Here is a 23,293-nt window from a genome sequence, read left to right as displayed (position 1 = left end):
GCACATTAGAAGAGGGGGATTTTAACACACCTGTTGGGCAGTGGTCAGACTCATTTGGGGAGGTGAGGTGCATTGGGAATGGTGTGTAGTAGGTCTCAAAGATTGGTGCCCTCAGGCTGAATTTAGCTCAGAGTCATCTTTGTTTTGCCTGGTACTTTGTTTAAAAACAGGAAAACTCACCTAAAAATCCAGTTGTGTTGCATCTCTTGAGTAGTTACTACCTCCTCCAATGGGGTATGTACTTTTTTCGCTCACTTCAGCCTCCCCCTCTGCCATTGTCTTACCCCAATGTCCAAAAAAGCATTGCACATTTTTCAGGGCATTGTGAGGAGACATGCAGCATATGTTTGAGTGGTTGATGTGCACATAGTTGCAGAAATAGAGTTACACACCCAAAAACTCATGAACAGCTAGCCTCTTTCCTTGCAGGATGAACACCCTACAGCAAGAGAACAGGAATCACTATAATGTAGGAGCCGCTGTACCGCCTGCCTCATGCCCATGGCAGGTGCCAGAGTTCTCTTGTGTGGAGCCCACACTGTCCCAGACATCTCAGTTACTGAGCTTGTTTTCTCCACCCCCGTTCACATTCTGATCTGCTTGGAAGTTTCCCTAGTGTCCAGAGTCAGATAAACCCTGCTTTCTGGGAAGTGAACTGGAATCTGCAAGTTAGCCTAAAGTGACTGTGGATCTAGTGAATGTGATCGAGATGCCCCTTCTGATAACTGAGCTGTGATGCTCCTCGAGTTTGCCTAATAGCTTGCTGCTTTCACTGCTGTGACTGGCCTCGTAGGAAACAAAAACTTCCCAGTTTTTGCTGTCTGCCCCTAGAAACGTTATTCAGGGCCAGATATAATGCATGTTTTTCAGAAATAAAACAAAAAGTATGCATATTTTAAATACACTTAAGATAATTTTTTTTAGTATGGTGGTCATTTAGTTTTGGTCACCTATAGATACATTGTTTCATTTCAGCATTTAAAAAATACTGTATTCAGATATATTTGTCCAAATTTCTGAGTAGGAAATACATATTTAGAAAAAATATCATTGATTGGTCTCAATATTGATTAGTACTCCTTTATCCCTACCTTGGCTCCACCTTGATATTATGGGTTATTATTATTATTATCTCTGTCATGGTTCCTTTCTGTCCAACTACTAATTTGTCTATAGTAGAGTCCTCTCAGCTCTAAAAGTTGAGGGCAAAATTTTTATTACTTTAATAATTATTTACCACAAATACTATAAAAAGATATGTCGTCTTTATGATTCCAGGTTCTAGGTAGGCCCTTTGTTATTTCACCTCTTTTTTTCTTACCGGTATTTTCAAATATATACCCACCCCAACATAAAATGAAATACCCACTTGGATTGCCAAGGGAAGTAGTTGAAGTGTATGATGTATAGACTCCTAAAAATTAATCATTCTTTGTACAAGTTTTATTGTCTTATATGTGGGCAAAAATGGACTTAATCGTAATATAAGGCACCGTGTTGCCTCATTCCATTTTATTATTGGATTGATGGGTTAATGTCTATAAAGTGCTCTGAGCTCTTCCACGAGGCTGTAGAGATTTATGCAGTTGTGTATGCCTTGATGAAAGAAAGGGTAAATGTCTTAAATATTTTATAGCACACATGCTGTCATTAAATATATTATTGACAGCAAGCTGGAGGTGAGGAGGAGGGCATTTGTTCATTTTTGTAACCCTGGTCCCCCACGCAGTGCCTGGTGCTTTCTAAAAATTCAGTAGATGTCAGAATGGAAGTTAAGTTGCTTGTGTTATCATTAGCCCACAGTATCATTAGTAGTAGATTTCCCAAGCCATCCACTTTTCCATCTGGTTCTAAATCTCATCTGAATAGGCCTTCTCTCATTTAAATGGTATTTAGTTTTTTACTTCTATAATTATTTGATTGCTAAATTTTATGATCTACAAGTTGGACATTGAGCTAATACCCTTAGCAAATAAAATGACATTGTTTCTGACAGCAGGGGATATACAGCCAAGGCAGTATTTTAGGAGGTTGTGACAACTTCTAGTCGAAGAACGTTAATCAAGTAACTGAGTTGTTATAAAATTGGTAGAAATGACACAGAAGCCAGGAATAAAAATGTTTGAGGCTGTCTGTGGTCAGTCTTTTCACCTTTTGAGGAGTTTTAGCATCCCTGTGACTGAATTTAATGACTCTTCAGTTTCGTGTGCTGAAGACCCTTTTTATTACAGGTAATTTTCTGTGTAAAGCGATCGGCTAGATAAGCTGTATTTCAAAACTTTTAAATGTCTTTTATTACATTATCATCACCGTGGTTGATTCATTTATGAAACACAAAGCACTCCCATTTGGAGAGATTTATGCTCATCTCAATTTTTTTTTTCCCCTGGATTTGCCAGAATGCCGTCATGTTCGTGTTCTGAAGGTTAATGCCCAAAGTCAAGCAGACAGAAGCCAAGTGCTGCAAGGTTTCCAAGATTAGGACTGATTCCCTTCACAGAAATAAATGATTCCTGCCATGTTCAGTGATTTTGTGCAGCGCGCTCCCCACGGCTGAGTGAGTGCATCAATATTATAGTCCTTACCTGCTGTACATACTGATGACACTCGGTGTTAACTTGATTGACCGAGCAGTGCACTGGGGAGGACGCACCTGCAAGAGAAGTGCAGACACATCTATTTTTATCCTGGTCTCGAAACATTTATTTTACATTTATTTTACTTGGGAGTCATGGTTTCAAGTTCCATGGGCTCCCAAGCCACACGGCTAAGGTAGAACAAACCTTTAAGCGCTGCTTTGTTTTCAGAATTATACTCCAAATGGTCTCAGGTTGCTGCCCTTTGCCAAAGCCCGATTTTCTGCTTTTGAGGGAAAATGACATGAAGTTGACTCTTGAGAGTCAGGACCAATTAGTGACTCTGGAATTTAAGTCTCTTCAGAGGTTGTAGCTAATGATGGGCAAATGGATCATTTAATTCCATTATGAGAAATCATTTTGGCTATATTTTTACGTTACATTTTATTATCATGTTTTGTAGGCTTTGAGGCAGCAGCAGAAGAGAAGAAATGGAGTCTCAATGATGGTAAACAAGACTGTCCCGCGTGTTGTTTTGACACCATTAAAGGTGTCTGATGAGCAGTCGGATTCGCCTTCAGGTAAAGAGCTAAAATATCGTATGCTTGGCCAGTTTCTTCCCGGAGGAGACTTCTTCACTGAGAGAGATGTCACGAATTTTCTCTACAACCGAATAATATTTCTACTTGAGGTTTCATTTTAATTTTTTTATACTTTTGACTCTTTCAGGGAGTCCAAAATAATAGGGCATTTCGCTCTTAAAAAATAAATAAATAAATAAATAAAAGGCACCAGCTCGCTCATCATCAAAGGACTTCATTTGCTAATGTCAATAGGTGTAAGAAAATGTGTGGTACTGCTCCGTGGATTTTTTTGTTGTTGCCTTGGCTTTTGTTTGAATGTTGAACTTTAATGGTGGACCACATGCTGATGTGTAATGCCATCAAAAACAGTTCTTCCGTGAGTGTGAATTTGTTTTTCAGTCTTCTGCTGCAAAATCAGGCATCCTTTATTAGTTTCTGTGTTCTGGGAACATTCTTCTCACCTCAGTGAAGCCCTGACCTTTTCTTCTAATTTACCTTCTGTCACTTTATCAGCTCTGTACCATTCTATTTATTATAGATTGGTGTTTGCATTGTCTGTTCCTGTTTCCACGTAAAGTTATTTAGAAAGGTATGATCTCTCCTTCTCTTCAAGTTTCTCTTCTTCCTTCACGTTTCTATCTCTGTCTTGCATCGTCTCTAAACTGTATAGAATTGTCAAAGCTTATCTGTGTGTTTTTACAAAAGATCTGAGTGTTTCTTTTAAAAGCTATCAGATCAGTGAATGTGTTTTTGACTCCACTATTAGGCCATCTGTTCTTGCTTTTTGTTCTGTTTGATTGATTTATTGGGCTTTTCTCTTTATACCCAGCAGAGGAATCAGATGGTGGCCAAAGGTAGTGAATTAACTTATAGAAAAGGAGATTATATCTATGGTTTTTGAAATAATTTTAGATTTTTCTTTTCAAGGACAGCAAGAGGAAGATAATGACATAATAACTATTTCCTTTTTTAGGATCCGAATCTAAAAATGGTGAAGCAGACAGTTCAGATAAAGAAATGAAACATGGGCAAAAATCTCCCACTGGAAAACAAACAAGTCAGCACTTAAAACGATTAAAAAAGTCTGGTTTGGGTGAGTGTTCAATAGACTATGACATTTCACATTTTAGAGATTTATATCTTTTTCAAGGAAATGATGGAAAATTCTTAGAACAAATGTTTTAATGGTTTAACAAGGAAACTTAAAAATCTTCCCAGTTTATCGAAACCAAAAAGGATACCAAATAAGAAAATACAGTTCCAAGAGATTGGGCTTAATTTGCAAATGATATTATTGGGTAAAGGTAGGAGATTTAAAGTGATCACTGTATTCAAGAAGTGATCTGCCAAGTCATGGTTTTATCTACCGTGCCATGTTTTGTTCCTGCAACTGGATTTCAGTTTATTGGAATATACTGTATTGGGGGGGAAAATGCAACTTTTGGTAAAGAGTTCATTCAGCCGTCAGGGACACTGTCATTGGGGTCTGCTTCAGTAAAGCTGCTGTGCTTTGCTTGTCATTCGTGCTGCTTGAAATATTCAGTAGTGCTTGTCGGAAAAACAGTGTAAAATTGCTGAGAAGTGTAGGAGACACCGTCCCTGGGTCCTGCAAGTCAGCACCAGCTTTTCTTCTGCAGATTTCCTTCCTGATCACTTGTGTCAGGAACTCAACAGCAGCATTCAGGGAAAATGTAACATGAGAATTAAAGAGACAAAAATAAACATACCCAGGGCTGAACATTGTAATTCTCTACCGAACCTGCCTCGTTGGATGTCTGGACCTACTGGCTTCATTTCTCTCTCTCAGTTATTTCACCTCTGAGGAAGGGTAATGATAATGACCTGGATCATTGTAATGTTTTATAAAATGGTTGGTGGAAACTACAATGTTACTGACCTGAACTTTATTATTGGTTCTGCCATGTACTTTCTTGACAACTTTGGGCAATTCTTATTTGCAGTTCATCTGTTTATAAAATTCAAGCAAGAGTTTTACTTTCTCTTTCTCTCTCTCTCTATATATATATATAGAGAGAGAGATAGTTATATATAGTAAAGGTTTACTGATTGCCTATTGTATACCAGGAATTTTGCTAAATCCTGGGAGCATGCTTTCAATAAAAAGTCTTTGAATAGAATTTATATATCCTTAGATAAGATCTCTTTAGGGAGGGAGAATTTATTTTTGTTTTACATTCTTGGCATGGAGCATAATTACCTCTTTTGCATTATTTCCAAGGCTAAATAATTTTATAATTTTTGTGTAGCCCAAAATGTATGCATGTGTGTTTGTATATAACCTCACTTACAGATACACTGTTGTGATTTTTTTCTAGTCTTTTGGGGGTTGTAAAGTAAGTACTTTAATAGGAGTAGCTTCTAAAATAGAAAACTATAATGGGAGAGTGATATGTAAAGAATGTACTAAAAAAACGCCATGTTATGATACCCTAAGTAATTTAAAAGTCAGTGACCTTCGGATAAAAATGGCCTGCTACCAACGTCAGTGAAGTCAGTGCCGTATCATGAATTAAAAAAAAATCAAGGCACAGGGGCCTCCCTATTTAATTACTTGGCTAACTTCAGGATTGGGAGTCAAGAAGAGTGTGTATTATGTCCTCAGGATCCTGTCAGGTGTTCCGGTCTTTAGTCAGGAGCTCTTGTATTCTAACTGTTGTTACCGAGAAGCCCTGCGTGGCAATAACCATCTTACATGTTAAAACTGTATTGTCAGAGTATTTCAGCTGACTTGTTAGCAAAGTAAAAAGTTGATAAAGGAGACCACTGTGTTCATTTTAACCTGCTTTTTTTTTTTTTTTAAAGACTGCAAAGTAATAGAATAATGAAGCTACCTTAGTGAAGGGATGTAGAAGTGAAATCATAGTCACTGCCCATATTTAATGCAATGGTCTAGGTACCTCATCTCGTCTAGTACTGCCTTCAATTATGTACAGTAGAATTATTCCCATTTTTCAGCTGAAGAAACTGAGGCCCAGAGGGTGTTAAGGAGGTTTCCCATAAATGACATGGCTAAGATACTAGCCAAGGCATAGCTAGCTCCGAGGTCTAAACCGTTATCTTGGGGGTCCAAATATCGTGTCATCCAGCCCATACCACAGACCTGCAGGCGCCACTGAGGAGTGGCAGGGTGCTCTGTGACGTCACAAGTCCACCGTAAGCGTTAAAATGCAGATTCACTAGTTACCCATAGAAGAGAGAGCTAGCAACTCCGATTTCCTATCTGATCCTGTAAAATCAGGGCAGATGGAAGAAGAAGATGGGACTTAAAATAAGTCAATTAAGGTAAAAAACTGCCAAAGAGAAGCTGAAGGTGATTACTGGGAAGGCGATGGGAGTGATGCCTAAGCAGCAAGCAACTGGGGGGAGTGGCTTATTCTGTGCCAATGAAGTCAGTGGGGCTTATGAAACTTCCAGTAGAGGCCCAGCACTGTAAAATAAAAAGTGAAAAAATGGAAGAATGAAATGAAAGAAAGAGCCTTAAATGTAACCATTTCTAGACAATGCCCCATGTCTTTTTTAGAAAGTAGTATGTTTGATGTTCTATGACCTTAGGAATCTTACAGAGTAAAAGAATCTCAATGCTGTGAAGCATTTTCGAATCGGAATGGTATTTAAGATTCCTTAAGGCATATTTATTTATATTTTGCTCTCCCCTCTTTGCCATTAAGTTGTTAATTCCTTGGATACAGTGACCTTCCTGTCTGTCTTTGAGGTCCTCACCACACCCATTATGCCCTTCTCGTTTAGTAGGTGCTGGATGAGTTTTGAATGAATTATGTTTAAGTAGCTGAAGGGATAGTAAGTTGGATGAATGAGGCATCCTGTAGGTTTCAGCATGCTTACACACCCTTAAATAAAAGTGGTCCTGTGCTCCTGGGGAGGGTCATTCTTGTATAGCTGCAGATACAGTGCAAAGAAAGATGAACCCAGGCAACACCCAGGAGCCAGCCAGACAGGGAGAGCTGGTTCTCCCCTGTGTTTTCCCCATCAGGGTTAGACGTCTAATTCATACAGTTTTAGAAATATGCTTTGAACCACATCATTGCCTTCTCTAGGTAGAGGTAACTGTATATAACTCCTAACCTGTTGAAACCATTCTGAATTAAAACCAATGGTGTAAATCTTTTCTAACTTAAATTGGTAACCCTGAAACTAAATCCAGTCAAAATCAGAGGGTAGGGTGTAAGTCTAAATTGTCATCCTTGTTGTGAGATTTCCCTAACAGGATATAAAATACTTCTCATTGTCCCCTAAGTACTTTCTTTTGGTCTGTGGCAATTACTCAGTCAAACTGCAGGCTAGTCACCCTATTCAGGTATAGATTTCACTTGGGTCTTGGAATCTCATGCATGTAGCCCAGGGCCTGGTGCGCTTCCCTGAGGACACTGGGAAGAACGCACCATAAACCTCCTTCAGGTCCCTTCATATGCCAGTTTCCCTGGAGAAGGTGAGGAGCACACAATAAAAAATTACCAGGGGACGCCTGGGTGGCTCAGTTGGTTAAGCGTCCGACTCTTGGTTTCAGCTCAGGTCATGATCTCAGGGTCATGCACTCAGTGGGAAGTCTGCTTGAAGATTCTCTCCCTCTGCCCCTCTCCTCACTTGCTCTTTCTCTCTCTCTCTCTAAAACAAATAAGTCTTTTTAAAAAATCATTGAACTTTCGTATCCCTCAGTCATTCTAGTTCTTCTGATGGTGATCTTGAAACTTTTATGAGAAATATATCACTTAGCATGGGAACCCATTACTTCTAACATAGTTTTTTGTTTGTTTGTTTGGTTGGTTGGTTTGGTTTGGTTGTTCTTGTCCAGGGTTATGTATGAAAATTATGACACTATTTCTACGAGTAGCTCTCTGATTGAATAGACATGGTAACAGAGTGAGTGGGTGCAATTGAATAAATTAATGGGTCTAAAGACTATTTCTCTAATGATGTGAAAATAAAAATACGTCTGTTACCCATTTTTACATCATACATGGTAGAAACACTATTCTGATAAGCATACAAACAAATGCTAACAATATCTACTGGCTCTTTTGTCAAAGGTCTTGCAAATTAGTATCACAGTAAATATTAGATCACCAAGTAAAAAGGCAGTAGAAACCGCAGCTGGTGAGATGAAAGGTTGGTGACGGCTGAAAATAGGGTTTGAAGGATATGTTTTCTTGCCTCATTAGTTTCTCCTGGCCTTAGCAAAAGATGGAACTCATTTTAAACCTACCCCTTTGGAGCTTTCTGAGCTAACCCTGGTACATTTTCATTTCATGGTCTTCAGGGCACTTACAGGATGGGTTGTAAACATTTTGAAAAGTTGTTTAATGATATTCTCTCCTTCCACTTGTTTTGTATTAATTTCTCACATTTTTCCCTAACTGAAATGTAAGTTCCTTGAATTAGGGGTCATTGAGCTAAACCAGTTTTTAATTATACTTTTTCCTACCTGGTCACACAGTAGGAGTTTAAAAAGGACTTGCTAAACAAATCTAAGCTTCTAATGGATTATCTCTAAGGGGTTTTTAATGAATGTCTTTACTGAGCCCAACTTCTAGGATTCATGCCAGTGTATTTTATTCGGTTTAATCTTTTTGTAGTGAAAAATTACAACTTTGCTGGTTCATAAAATGTTATATACTTTAAAAATTAATGCAAGAAAATTAAAATAAAATTTGAATAATATCCCTAAATCCTATCATCCAAAATAATTTTCTGTGTTGTATAAACATGATTTGACATCTTTTTTTATAAGCATATACATATAACACTCTGCTCATCACAAGGAGGGCCCTTCTTAATACCCATTACCCATCCAGCCCATCCCGCTTCTCACCTCCCCTCCAGCAACCATCAGTTTGTTCTTAATAGCTAAGAGTCTCTTGTGGTTTGCCTCTCTGTCTCTCTCTCTCTTTTTTCTTTCCCTTCTGTTCATCATTTTTGTTTCTTAAATTTGACATATGAATGAAATCATATGGTATTTGTATTTCACTGACTAAATTATTTTGCTTAACGTAATACACTGTGCTCCATCTGTGTCTTTGCAAATGGCAAAATTTCATTCTTTTTGATGACTGAGTAATATTCCATCATATGTACATAACACTTCTTTATCCATTCATCAGTCGATTGACATTTGGGCTCTTTCCATATTTTGGCTATTGATAATGCTGCTATAGACATTGGGTGCACATGCCCCTTTGAATCAGTATTTTTGTATCCTTTGAGTAAATACCTAGTAGTGCAATTGCTGGGTCATAAGGTAGTTCTATTTTTGACTTTTTGAGGAACCTCCATACTGTTTTCCAAAGGGGCTGCACCAGCTTGCATTTCCACCAGCAGTGTAAGTGGGTTCCCCATCAGCTAAGGCCGATGTCAAAGAGGTTGCTGCCTGTGTTCTCCTCTAGGATGTTGATGGATTCCTGTCTCACATTTAGGTCTTTAATCCATTTTGAATTTATTTTTGTATATGGTGTAAGAAAGTGGTCCAGTTTCATTCTTCTGCATGTGGCTGTTCAGCTTTCCCAACACCATTTGTTGAAGGGACGTTTTTCTATTGGGTATTCTTTCCTGCTTTGTCAAACATCAGTTGACCATATAGTTGTAGGTCCATTTCTGGGTCTTCTATTCGGTTCTGTTGATCTATGTGTCTGTTTTTGTGCCAGTACCATACTGTCATGATGACGACAGCTTTGTAATAGAGCTGGAAGTCTGGAATTTTGATGCTTCCAGCTTTGCTTTTCTTTTTCAAGATTGCTTTGGCTCTTCAGGGTCTTTTGTGGTTCCATACAAATTTGAGGATTGTTTGTTCTAGCTCTGTGAAAAATGCTAGTGGTATTTTGATAGGGATTGCATTAAATGTGTAGACTGCTTTGGGTAGTATAGAATTCTAACGATATTTTTTCTTCTAATCTATGAGCGTGGAATGTTTTTCCATTTATTTGTGTCATCTTCAGTTTCTTTCATAAGTGTTATTGAACACTTAGTTTCTATAGAACACTTACAGAATACTGTAGATTTTAAAGATTTTATTTATTTATTTGACACAGAGAGAGACACAGCGAGAGAGGCAACGCAGGGGGAGTGGGAGAGGGAGAAGCAGACTTCCCGCGGAGCAGGGGGCCCGATGCGGGGCTCGATCCCAGGACCTGGAATCATGACCTGAGCCGAAGGCAGACGCTTAACGACTGAGCCACCCAGGCGCCCCAGAACACTGTAGATTTTAGAGTACAAATCGTTTACCTCTTTGTTTAGGTTTATTCCTAGGTATCTTTTTTTTTTTTTTTTAAGATTTTACTTATTTATTTGACAGAGAGAGAGAGCACACAAGCAGGGGGAGCAGCAGAGGGAGAGGGAGAAGCAGGCTCCCCACTGAACAGGGGGCCAATCCAGGGCTCGATCCCAGAACTCTGGGATCATGACCTGAGCTGAAAGCAGATGCTTAACTGACTGAGCCACCCAGGCACCCCCCTAGGCATCTTACTGGTTTGGGTGCAATTGTAAGCAGGATCAATTCCTTGATTTAACTTTCTGCTGCTTCATTATTGGCGTATAGCAGTTCCACAGATTTCTGTATGTTGATTTTGTATCCTGTGACTTTACTGAATTAACGTATCAGTTCTAGCAATTATTTAGTGGGGTCTTTTTTTAAAATATTGAATTTTTTATTCAAAAGAGAGAGCACGAGAGGGGCAGAGGGACAAGCAGACTCCCCGCTGAGCAGGGAGCCTGACATGAGCCTGGATTGTGGGACCTGAGCTGAAGGCAGACACTTAACCGACAGCCACCCAGGTGCCCCTTGGTGGAGTCTTTGGGTTTTCTACATAGAGTATCATGTTAATCTGTGAATAGTGACAGTTTGACTTCTTCCTTGCTGATTTGGATGCCTTTTATATCTTTGTGTTGTCTGATTGCTGAGGCTAGGATTTCTAGTACTGTTTTAAATAACAATGCTGAAAGTTAACTAGTATAATTCTCAGGAACATCCCTGTCTTGTTCCTGACCATAGAGGAAAAGCTTTCAGTTTTTACCTATTGAAGATGATATTAGCTGTGGGTCTTTCATATATGGCCTTTATGATGTTGAGATATATTCAATCCATCCCTACTTTGGTGAGGGTTTTTATCAAGAATGGATGCTGTACTTTGTCAGATGCTTTTTCTTCATCTATTGAGAGGATCATATGGTTCTTATCCTTTTTTTTTATTAATGTGGTGTATCACATTGATTTGCAGATATTAAACCACCCCTGCAGCCCAGGAATAAATCCCACTTGATCTTGGTGAATAGTTCTTTTAATGTACTGTTGAATTTGATTTGCTAGTATCTTTTTGAGAATTTTTGCATCCCTGTTCATCAGGGATATTGGCCTGTAATTCTTTTTAGTGGAGTCTTTGTCTGGTTTTGGAATCAAGGTAATGCTGGCCTTGTAGAATGAGTTTCGAAGTTTTCCTTCCATTTCTATTTTTTGGAATAGTTCAAGAAGAATAGATATTAATTCTTCTTTAAATGTCTGGTAGAATTCCCCTGGGAAGCCATCTGGCCCTGGACTTTTGTTTGTTGGGAGATTTTTTATTACTCTTCTAATTTCTTTGCTGCTTATGGGTCTGTTCAAATTTTCTGTTTCTTCCTGGTTCAGTTTTGGTAGTTTATATGTTTCTAGTAATTTATCCATTTCTTCCAGATTGCCCAATTTGTTGCCATATAATTTTTCATAATATTCTTTTATAATTGTTTGTGTTTCTGTGGTGTTGGTTGTGATCCCTCCTCTTCAATTTGTGATTTTATTTATTTGGGTCCTTTCTCTTTTCTTTTTGATAAATCTGGGTAGGAATTTATCTATTTTATTAATTCTTTCAAAAACCAGCTCCTAGTTTCATTGATCTGTTCTACTGTTTTTGTTTTGTTGTTGTTGTTGTTGTTGTTTCTATATCATTTATTTCTGTTCTAATCTTATTTCCCTTCTGCTGGCTTTAGGCTTCATTTGCTGTTTGTTTTCTAGTTCCCTTAGGTGTAAGGTTAGTTTGTGTATTTGAGACTTTTCTTGCTTCTTGAGGTAGGCCTTTATTGCTATATAGTTCCCTCTCAAGACCACTTTTCCTGCATTCTAAAGGTTTGGGACCATTAAACTTTCATTTTCAGATGTTTTCATGTATTTTTTTTTTATTTCTTCTTTACTTTCCTGGTTAACTCATTCATTCTTGAGTAGGATGTTCTTTAGATTCCTTGTATTTGTGGTCTTTCCAAATTTTTTCTTGTGTTTGACTTCAAGTTTCATAGCATTATGGTCAGAAAATATGCATGGTATGATCTCAGTCTTTCTGTATTTGTTGAGGCCTGATTTGTGACTCAGTATGTGATCTCTTCTGGAGAATGTCCCATGTGCACTCGAAAAGAATGTGTGTTCTGCTTTTTTAGGATGAAATGTTCTGAATATATCTGTGAAGTCCATCTGGTCTGGTGTGTCATTCAAAGCCATTGTTTCCTTGTTGATTTTCTACTTAGATGATCTGTCCATTGCTGTAAGCAGGGTGTTAAAGTCCCCTGTTATTATTGTATTAATATCGATTAGTTTCTTTACGTTGGTTATTAATTGATTTATATATTCAGGTGCTCCCATGTGGGAGGCATAAATATTTACAGTTCTTAGATCTTCTTGTTGGATAGATCCCTTCATTATGTTATAGTGCCCTTCTCATCTCTTGTTACAGTCTTTGGTTTAAAATCTAGTTTGTCTGATGTAAGTATGACTACTCTGGCTTTCTTTTGATGGCCATCAGCATGATAAATAGTTCTCCATGCCATCACTTTCCATATGCAGGTGTCTTTAGGTCAAAAATGAGTCTCTTGTAGGAAGCATTTGGAAGGGTGTTGTTTTTTGTTTGTTTGTTTTTTGTTTTGTTTTTTGTCCATTCTGATACCCTATGTCTTTTGAGTGGAGCATTCAGTCCATTTACAGTCAGTGATGTTGATAGATGTGAACTTAGTGCCATTGTATTAACTGATAAGTTATTGTTTCTGGACATTTTCTCTGTTCCTTTCTAGTCTTTGTTGTTTTTGATCTTTCTGTCCCTCTCAGAGTCCCCTTTAATATTTCTTGCACGGCTGGTTTAATGGTCACGAACTCCTTTAGGTTTTGTTTGTCTGGGAAACTCTTTATTTCTCCTTCTATTCTGAATGACAGCCTTGCTGGATAAAGTGTTCTTGGCTACATATTTTTCCCATTCAACACATTGATTATATCATGCCACTTTCTTCTGGCCTGCCATGTTTCTGTGGAGAGGTCTGCTGCTAAGCTTATTTGTCTTCCTTTGTAAGTTAGGGATTTCTTTCCCTTGTTATTTTTAGGATTTTTTCCTTATCTCTATATTTTGCAAATTTTACTACGCTATATCTTGGTGCTGTCCTGATTTTGTTGATTTTGATGGGAGTTCTCTGTGCCTCCTGGAATTGGATGTCTGTTTCCTTCCCCAGTTTAGGGAAGTTTTTAGCTATAATTTGCTCCAGTAAACCTTCTGCCCCCTTTACTCCTCTCTTCTTCTTCTGGGACTCCTATGATACGAATGTTATACTTTATGGAGTCACTGAGTGGCCTAAGTCTACATTCATGATTCAGTATTCTTCTTTCCCTGTTCTTTTCAGCTTCATTATTTTCCATAATTAGTTCTTCTGTATCACTTATTTGTTCTTCTGTTTCTTCCATCCTTGTAGTCATTATATCCAGTCAGTTTCACATTTCGGTTATAGCATTTTTATTTTTATTTTTTGGCCTGACTTTATATCTCTGCGGTAAGGGACTTCCTGGTGTCTTCTGTTTTTCTCAAGCCCAACTAGTGTCCTTATGATTTTTATTTTAAATTCTGGTTCAGACATATTACTTATATCTGTTTCAATTAGATCCCTGGCCGTGACCTTTTCTTTTATTTGGGATGAATTCCTCCATCTTGGCATCTTGTCTAGGTCTCTGTCTTCTGTGTGTAAGGAAAGCCTGTTATGTTTCCTGCTCCTCAGAACAATGGCTTTATTAAGAAGAGGTCATATGCTGTCCAGAGTCTGGTACTTCAGGAAGTGTTTCTGGTGAATACTGTGTGCACTCTGCTGCTGTGTTTTGGCTGCTCCTTCCCTCAGGTCAGTCGTCTGCAGAATTCCTACTTGCCTACAGTGAGAAGTGTTTAGATCTCATCCAGAGTGTGGCAAGTTTTACCTAAGTGTGTGCTGGGTCTGCTTGTTAAAAGAGGCCTGATCCTATTTCCAGCAGAGCTGAAGCTCTCCTGTGGTCAGTAGACTTGGTGCTTTGGCAGGGTTGTGGGGGTTATGTGGTCTTCTGCGGGAGGGGCCTGCTGCTCTGGCTCTCAGATTCACTTGCCCTGGTAAAGAAGCATCTGCAGAGCACAATGGGGTGAGGCTTGGTGTAAGTGTGGGTGCTGTGCTGCTCACTGAAGCCCGTCCATGTTGATGGGTTAAAATGGCATCAGCCCCTCTCCCTTGTCCCCAGGGACGGACACCTACTGCTGTCCAGGAAGCCTTCACAGAAGAGCAGATAGTGTCCCCTCGTGTCCCAGGCATCCCTCGGATTCCTGCCTTCGCTCCGTCCGTGTCTGGGCCATCTGCTCGACCCGCAACACAGTGCATGTGTGTTTGATCTCAGGCACACTGGCTGTTTCAAAACTCCAAACTTTAGTGGCCCAATGCAGCATGGACCTTGCACTGGTTGTCTTGGGGAGGGTCTAGCTGTGCTGGGGCTGGCGCCGCTCTGTCCCCGAAGGGCAGTCACACCAGTGCACAGGAGCTTGCAGTTCAGAGTAAAGTACAGCAAAAAGCATGAGTTTAGGTTAGACGCCCCCAGATGTCTCTGGGCTTCTGCTAATGAATAGGACAGTACAACAGCACCTGCTGGCTCTTTTATCTCCTAAAAGGCAGAGCCACCTCGCCCCGATGCACTATAAGAAGGGGGAAAAATCTCTCCCAGTGTATCCCAGAGGATCCTCAGATTGCGCCATCTACTCCTGGGCCTCTGGCCTCCTTCTCCATGGGAGCGCCTTTACACCCCCCAGGCTCCACACCAGCCATAGCATGGAACTCTAAAACTCCAGTCTTTGAGCTCCACTGGTTGTAAACACTCCACATCATCAGCCCCCTTGTTTTCCCAGTCAGTGGCTTTAGGGAGAAGTCTTTCTTGTGTGATCCCCTGTGCATTGCTCGCTCGCTGGCACTCTCTCTTCCTCTCCTCTCTCTGCAATCAAGGCTTCTTCCCCTCTGCAGCAGACACGATCCTTTTCTCGCCAAATCATATCTCTGTACCCCCTACCCTCCACACTGTGGCCTCTTCTCTCCCTCTAGTTGTGCAGCTTCTTCTGTCGGTCCTCAGATCAGTTCCTTGGGTGTTCAGAATGATCCAGTATTTATCTAGCTGTGTTGGAGGTATGAGGCAAGCATAGGGTTCTCCTACTACTCTGCCATCTTTATTCCATTTCTGGAGGTTGAAAGTCTGAGATCGGGGTGCCAGCAGAGTCAGGTGAAGGCCCTCTTCTGAGTCAGACTTCTCTTATCCTCTCCTGGTGGAAGAAAGTGATTTGACATCTCTTATTGTGTATCTATAGCCAGAGATCATCTTGGAAAAACTGTATGAACCATTTTAATTAAAAGTACTAAGTTTAATTAATTTTAGCTGAATAATAAAAAAGTAAAACCAAAAAAATTAAATTGCTGAACATTGCCACGAGATACATTCATATCTAAAAGTTCTCTCCAAAGGTATTAAAATATGAAAAACTGAAATAAGAGTGATTACTTTTTTGATACTCATTACAACTTTGGACAATCTATTATGAAGGGTGTATGAATTATTACAATTACAGACCCTCCTACCTACACGTTTTTGTTAGTTTCGTTATTTTTAAACATCAAGGTTGCTAACATTTATGTTCTGTTTTATAACCGTAATCCCCATAGTTCTTTAACCTCAGTACTATTTTTTAATGGATTCACTGCTACCCGATAAACTCATTATACTGATACTTCATTTGTGAAGGCTATGTTGAATCACTCTGTAGATGATTTGCTTTTGTCCTATGATAAATTTTTTTTTTTTCCCCTTGGACTGAATCTTTGAAAGCCTGTTTTTCTCTGAGCTCTTTTAGAGCTCTAATTCCTCTCTAATTTCTTTGAGACAATGAAGAATTCTTTCGTTTTGAACTCTTTTTGTATTTCTTTGGGTAGTTCCTCTTGTAACAAAAGACCTTGGTCTGCCTCTTGCCTGGGCTCCTTCCCTCCGGGTGAGTGTTATGTCTGTGTCTCTGTGTTTTGTACATTTTATGCCTAAATCCTCTTTGGGTGGAAATAGGAGTTTTTAAGCCTGCAGACTACCCATTGATCAACAAGTACACCAGAGTCTGCAGCTGTTACTCAGATTGGTGGTCTTTGAACTCCCTTTGGTCAAAATAATGGAGAATTTCCCTGATCCCGATTGGACATACTCCCCATGATTTTTATCATGAGGTCAGCCTAGTCTCTTCTTGTATGGCCTAGACTCTCAGTGTGGTAATTTGGCAACTGATACTTCTCTTCTGTCCTATGGACTTCAGCTACTTTATTCTCTCAGGTGTCCAGGAATTAGATGCTAAAATGACATCTTTTTCCTCCTCTGAATGCTGTAGGGAGATGAGGTACCAGCTCTAATGAGATAAGACGATCAGATATAATTGGATTGTTCTTAAGCCAATTAGGAGTAAGTGTGTAAGGATAATTAAAATGGGATTAAACATCCTGTGTGGCTACAAATTTAGCAATAAGTTCATCTGCTCTGTCTTTGTTCCAAAATTATGGAACGTGTTCTTGCTTAGTTGGGCATCTTTGAAATCTTTTGGGTTTGTCATTAAAGATTATGTACCTCTCTGAATATTCTTTTATCAATGATACTCTTAAAGACTTTTTAAAAAAAATTTATTTATTTATTTGACAGAGAGAGAGAGAGAGACAGGGAGAGAGGGATCACAAGCAGGGGGGCGTGTGAGAGGGAGAAGCAGGCTTCCCGCTGAGCAGGGAGCCTGAGGCGGGGCTCAATCCCAGGACCCCCGGATCATGACGTGAGCTGAAAGCAGACACTTAACGACTGAGCCACCCAGGCACCCCATGATATTCTTAAAGATTTTGAACCATACTAAATAGTAACCTACAGCATAAGTCCTGCTTTTCACATTGCTTATAATATATGTTTCAAAGTCTTACAATTTTCTTATTTCCCCAGCACTCTTCCATCAGAATCACTCTTGGTAAATGACCTCAACTCCTTCATTTGAGATTATTTAGTCATAAATGAGAATTAAACAGACTCCTTTCCTATATTTCGCAACATTTCTGTCTCTAGGTTTTGCCTTTGCCTTCACTGCTGAGAAAAGAAGCTTCTCCCTAATTCTGCTCTCCTTGTGGTCTTTATTTTTTTTTCCAGCTGTGAAATACTTTAAACATATAGAAAAATACAGATGCTAATAAAGCAGACACCTATGTACCTATCTCCTTGACTAAACAAATGTTAGAGTTTGTCAGATTTGCTTTAGATTTTTTTTTAAATGATACAACTTTTGTACTTTTTTTGTGTCATATTGTTTGATAATTTTTTTCTCTTTTTAAAATTTTTATTATGTTCAGTTAGCCAACGTATAGAGTACATCATTAGTTTTTGATGTAGTGTTCAGCAGTTCATTAGTTGCATATAACACGCAGTGCTCATCACCACACGTGCCCTCCTTAATAACCATCACCCGGTTACCCCCACCCCCACCCCGCCTCCCTTCTGTAACTCTCAGCTTGTTTCCCGGAGTCCACAGTCTCTCACGGTTTGTCTCCCTCTCTGATTTCTTCCCATTCAGTTTTCCCTTCCTTCCCCTGTGGTCCTCTGCACTATTCCTTATGTTCCGCATATGAGTGAAACGATATGATAATGACTTTCTCTGCTTGATTTATTTCACTTAGCATAATCCTCTCCAGTTGCATCCATGTGGATGCAAATGGTAGGTATTCATCCTTTCGGATGGCTGAGTATATTCCATTGTATGTATGAACCACATCTTCTTTATCCATTCATCTGTTGAAGGACATCTCGGCTCCTTCCACAGTTTGGCTATTGTGGACATTGCTGCTATGAACATTGGGGTACATGTGCCCCTTCTTTTCACATCTGTGTCTTTGGGATAAATACCTAGTAGTGCAATTGCTGGGTTGTAGGGTAGCTCTATTTTTAATGTCTTGAGGAACCTACAAAACTAAGAGTCAACCCATGGAATGGGAGAAGATAATTTTTTTCTCTTATACTGTTCTTGTTTGTCCTTATTTTGGAATAAAGGTTATATTAACTTCATAAAGTGAATTGGAAATATTTCTTTATAAACTTATTCTCTGGAATATGTACAAAATGAAGTGGTGGAAGAGTTCCTTAATGGACTGGTAAAACTCATCTTTAGGGCAACTTATAATATATATTCTGTGTGTATGTGGGGTAGGGGAGGTTGCCTGTTTATCAGTTTTTTTAAATTTTTGCAAATTCAGTCAGGTTTTCTATTTCAAATTTGAATATAAACTTAAAAATAGTTGGTCTTCAAAGATATTGGATTAAGTCATAGTATTATGCCACTTAAAATCTATTTTTCATTGTATGTTCCTTGTATACTATATCTAGAATTATGTCTCTACCTTTCATTTCTCTACATTTATACCAAGTCTTACCAGAGGTATATCTCTTTCATTAATCTAATACAAAAAAACAAAAACAGTACCCCTTCTTTTGGTGTTGATGGTCTTCATTGTCCTTTCCTATTTCATGAATGTGTATACTCTTATTTTTGTAATCCTTCCTTCTTTCTCAGATTTTCCTGGTTTGTTTATTAACTTCTTGATTTGCACACTAATCCTTGAATTTTCAGTATTTTTTTTCTACTCTGTAATAGATACACTTCATCTTTTAAACCAAGTTGCATTTCACAATTTTGGCATTGTCATTTAGAATCCAAATATTTTCTAATTTCTATAAATTTTTTTTCTTTAGCTTATGAAATATTTAGAAGTGTGCTTTTGAGTGTCCAAATATATAACGGGTGTTGGAGGATTGGAGAGTTGCTGTGTTTGTGTTACTGCTACGTAATTAGATGAAATTTAATATTGTTCATCAGTATTTGTAGAGACTCACTGCTCAGATTTTTATTTGTTTTATTGTTCCTTGAGTGGTGACAAAACATTGCTTTCTCTAACAGTTCAGTGCAGTGCCCTATGTTAAATTCATTGGTTCAACATTGATTATTGGGTTGTTAAAATTCTCTTATTAAGACAAGTTTTTTGTCTGATGTCTCAGTTTCTGGTAGAAGATATTAAGACCTCCCACTAGCATCATGTAATGGCACTTTCTCTTTTTAGTTCTCGCAGTTCTAAGTTTTTGAATGATACGCTGCTTAAATGGTTGCAGATTTAAGGTCATTATATCTTCTCGGTGAATTATTCCTTTTATGATCTTTCTCACCCCCAACAAGGTTTTCTACCTTTGTTTATGTTGTCTGGTATTAATATTGTTATATTACTTTGTTGTTGTCTTGAGTCTCAGCCTGGTATGTGTTTATTTCATTTTCATCCATTCCTTATGATTTTTAAGTTTGTTTCTTGTAAGCAGCATATAGCTGGATTGTATTGCTTTTTAAATCTAGTATGAAAATTTATTTATTTATATTTATTTTGATTATGTTGGACTTAATTTTTAATTTTTTCCTCCTGCTTTTATGCCTTCCATTTGATTCATTGAGATTTCCTTCCATGCACTTATTTGGGAGTTATCACTCTTCCTTGTTGCTTCTAGTGGTCACCTCCAGAGCTTTCACAAAGTAAAGACTAGTCCAAATCTCTCTCCTTCTCAAATCAGACCAGGGTTTGTAGTACTCTCATTTCAGTCACGCCGTCCCATCTTGCATGCAATTATTTTCCATTTTATTTCCTCTTTATTTAACTTAGTTCCTTTATTTAACTCTTACTAGTTCTTAGTATTATTTTTCACAGTTAATATTTACTTGGAGATGCTCTGATCTATTAGTCTTTTACTTGACCATGGCTTCTTAAACCCATTTATTTCTTCTTTGATTTAATTTCTTCATTTGTTGAGAACATCCACTAGTGATTACTTTAGCGAGATTCTCTAAAGCATAGTTTCCATTTTGGATCCTGAAAATGTTCTTTTTTTTTTTTTTTTTTTTTTTTTAAGATTTTATTTATTTGTTTGAGAGAGTGCACAAGTGGTGGGAGAGGCAGAGGGAGAGGGAGAGAAAGAATCTCAAGTGGACTCCCTGTTGATAGCAGAGCCTGACTAGGGGCTCGATCCCAGGACCTTGAGATCATTACCTGAGCTGAAATCAAGAGTCAGATGCTTGACTGAGCCACCTCGGTGCCCCGACCCTGAAAATGTTCTTATATTATTGCTGTCATCTAGAATGATGCTTATATTCTCTTAACCCTTTGAAGATATTCTACTGCTATCTGTTATTCATTGATAAAATTTCCTATTATCATCTCTTTGGATGTAATCTGTTTTTCTTAAAAATTGTTATAAGATATTCTTTTTATTTTTGATGTTTTATAATTTCAACACATCAGATGCAAGTGGGTATTTGTCCTTCTTGAGATTTGGTGTATTGCTTTATCCAAGAACTCATGATATTTTCAGTTCTAAAAATGTGAGCCATTAGCTCTTCAAATACTGCCTGTTCTCCGTCTGCTGTTTTGAATCTCCTATAGATGTTCATTCTGACTGCTTGTGCCCTTCCCCATATTTCTTCACTAGCCTACTTTTTGACCCATCATTTTTTTTATGCTGCACTCTAGATATTTTCATCAACTCTGTATTTTAATTAATAATTCTTTCCTCTGCTGTGTCCATTACTTTTTTTAATTTAAAAACTAAATTTTCATTTCTAGGTGTTCTGTCTGGTTCTGTTTCAAAGTTGCCTATTATTTCATCATAGTTCCCTGTTTATTAATTATGACTTTTATTCTGTCTTTCATCACTAATTATTTAGAACAAGAGATGGCAATTTTTTCTGCCAAGGGCTGAGGAGTGAATATAGGTCATGTGATTTCTGGCACAACTATTCAGCTCTGCGTTGTCGCACAAAGGCAGACCTAGGCAGTAGCTAAACAATCGGGCATTTACTATGTTCCAGTAAAACTTTATTTACCAGAACAAAAATTGGACTAGATATAGCTTATGGGCCATGATTTGCTGACCCTTGATTTAAAACGTACTCTATTAATAAACAGCTCACATTCTTGGTGTTCTCTTAACTCAAGTAACTGAAAGTGGCAGTTCTTCTGTTTGATGCATCAGCTAGCTGTTTGTTAGGGTGGCTAATTTTCTTGTATGTCATAATTTTGAGTTGTGAACTCTACACACAGCCTTCTGTTGAAGGTCAGTGTACCTTGAATTGTAGAATTATCCTTCAAAGTGTATTGGTATTTTAGATCTTGAAACTAATATTTTTATAAAAGATTGCTTTTTAAATTATTACTCTCCAAATACCCTGAACAGGAATCTTTTGAAATAATCCAGTGCTTAGTGCTCTGCCTGATATATGGGGAATCACATCGCTCTGAGCTAGCTATCAATACCTCTGTTAAAATTAACAGCACTGTTATTATTGTTATTATTGATCTTAGGTCTTATAGAATCTATAAAAATTGATTCCAAATTCTGATGAATTGGAAGACCATAATTAAAATACTTCTTTATCTAGACCTGATGCTACTTTGACTAAAATATATAGATGGTATGAGTGAAGTACACATTATGAAAATAAAAGACAAGTAAGACAAGACAGAAACACAAAAGAAGCTTTGGAGAGTTCCTTCTGAAATGTCACTTATAAAAGTGAAGAGCTAGACATATTATTGAATATGTTCAATATGTACATATGTGTAAATGTGCATGTGCATGTTTTCCCCAGTCTACAGTGAATTAATGCTCTTCCTTGTTTATCACAGGACACTTGAAATGGACCAAAGCTGAGGACATTGACATAGAAACCCCAGGATCTATTCTTGTCAACACTAACTTGAGGGCATTAATAAATAAACATACGTTTGCTTCCTTACCTCAGCATTTTCAACAATACCTCCTGCTTTTGCTCCCAGAAGTGGATAGGCAGGTAAGTGAGAGTTTTAGACATTTAATATTAGTCACTAGTTATATTATCATGAAGTGGTAGTTCTGTTATCAAAGATGACTGATACACATATGGACCCTTTTTATAACAATATAGTCTATTTATAATATATATACTAGCATTGGTGTGTTTAATTTGCCAAAACAGAACCATTTTTATTTTCAGTAGAGAGCCAATTCAAATTTTAAAATACAACACATTGCTGTAGAGTGAAAACAAAAGTCCTTTCCACACTGGAAAGGGAAAACAAAGAAATCAAACATTCCATTATCAAATAAATCTTTGAAGTAGCTGCTCCTTTTGCCTGGAGGGAATATTGAAGTGCAGCAATAAAAAGCCAGGGTTTCTAAGAAATTATGTAAATGTTTTTATTCTCAACTCTTTCCAAAAAGCATTTAAAATTTATGTTTGCAGTTGCCTTCTGAGACTCTATCATCATGAATATGATTGCCTATAAATAATCACCTTTTATCTTTTTTTAGTATAACTGGAAATGCTTTAAGTTTATTTTTGTATTTTGAAAAGCCTCTAAAATAAGGAAATACAAATATAGACCCATAATAGCAGGCATCAATCATCTTCTAAAGCTGTTTCCTTAGAAAAGAAAAGGAAAAATATTTTATCACATAAACTTTCATTAAATTTCACAAAACTTATTAAATGGCAACTAGGAAAAATTTCCTTGTCATTCTTATTTCAATAAATTTTGACACTGTATATAGTTTCCAGTTGATGGACATAATGTATATGTGTTTATGTATTTGCATCTCAAAATGAGAGGTACATTCATATACTGAAATGGGTAAGATTATTCAATATTTCCATATTACTTTGAATAAATTTTCTTAGCTTTTTATTTGATTCCATTTTCTACTAACTTAGCTGCCTCCTTTCCATATATATTTAAAATGTGATGAGCTACGGCTTTCTA

The 23,293-nt window shown here is 37.8% G+C and overlaps 1 protein-coding gene across 1 annotated transcript in view; it reads left to right on the top strand.

Moving 5' to 3' along the window:
- Window positions 1–23,293, top strand: part of ASXL3 (ASXL transcriptional regulator 3) — a 150,993-nt gene that overhangs the window by 62,520 nt on the left and 65,180 nt on the right. Inside the window, exons 6-8 of the mRNA XM_034996278.1 lie at window positions 3,040–3,157; window positions 4,134–4,253; window positions 22,181–22,344. Of these exons, the coding sequence (XP_034852169.1) occupies window positions 3,040–3,157; window positions 4,134–4,253; window positions 22,181–22,344 (402 nt within the window). The remainder of the gene's footprint in view (window positions 1–3,039; window positions 3,158–4,133; window positions 4,254–22,180; window positions 22,345–23,293) is intronic.

This window comes from Mirounga leonina, unplaced genomic scaffold (assembly GCF_011800145.1).
Source record: "Mirounga leonina isolate KUSES-001 unplaced genomic scaffold, KU_Mleo_1.0 Mir_93, whole genome shotgun sequence".
NCBI lineage: Eukaryota > Metazoa > Chordata > Mammalia > Carnivora > Phocidae > Mirounga > Mirounga leonina.
Note: the sequence above shows the minus strand (reverse complement) of the source record. Positions and strands in the feature narration are given on the sequence as shown.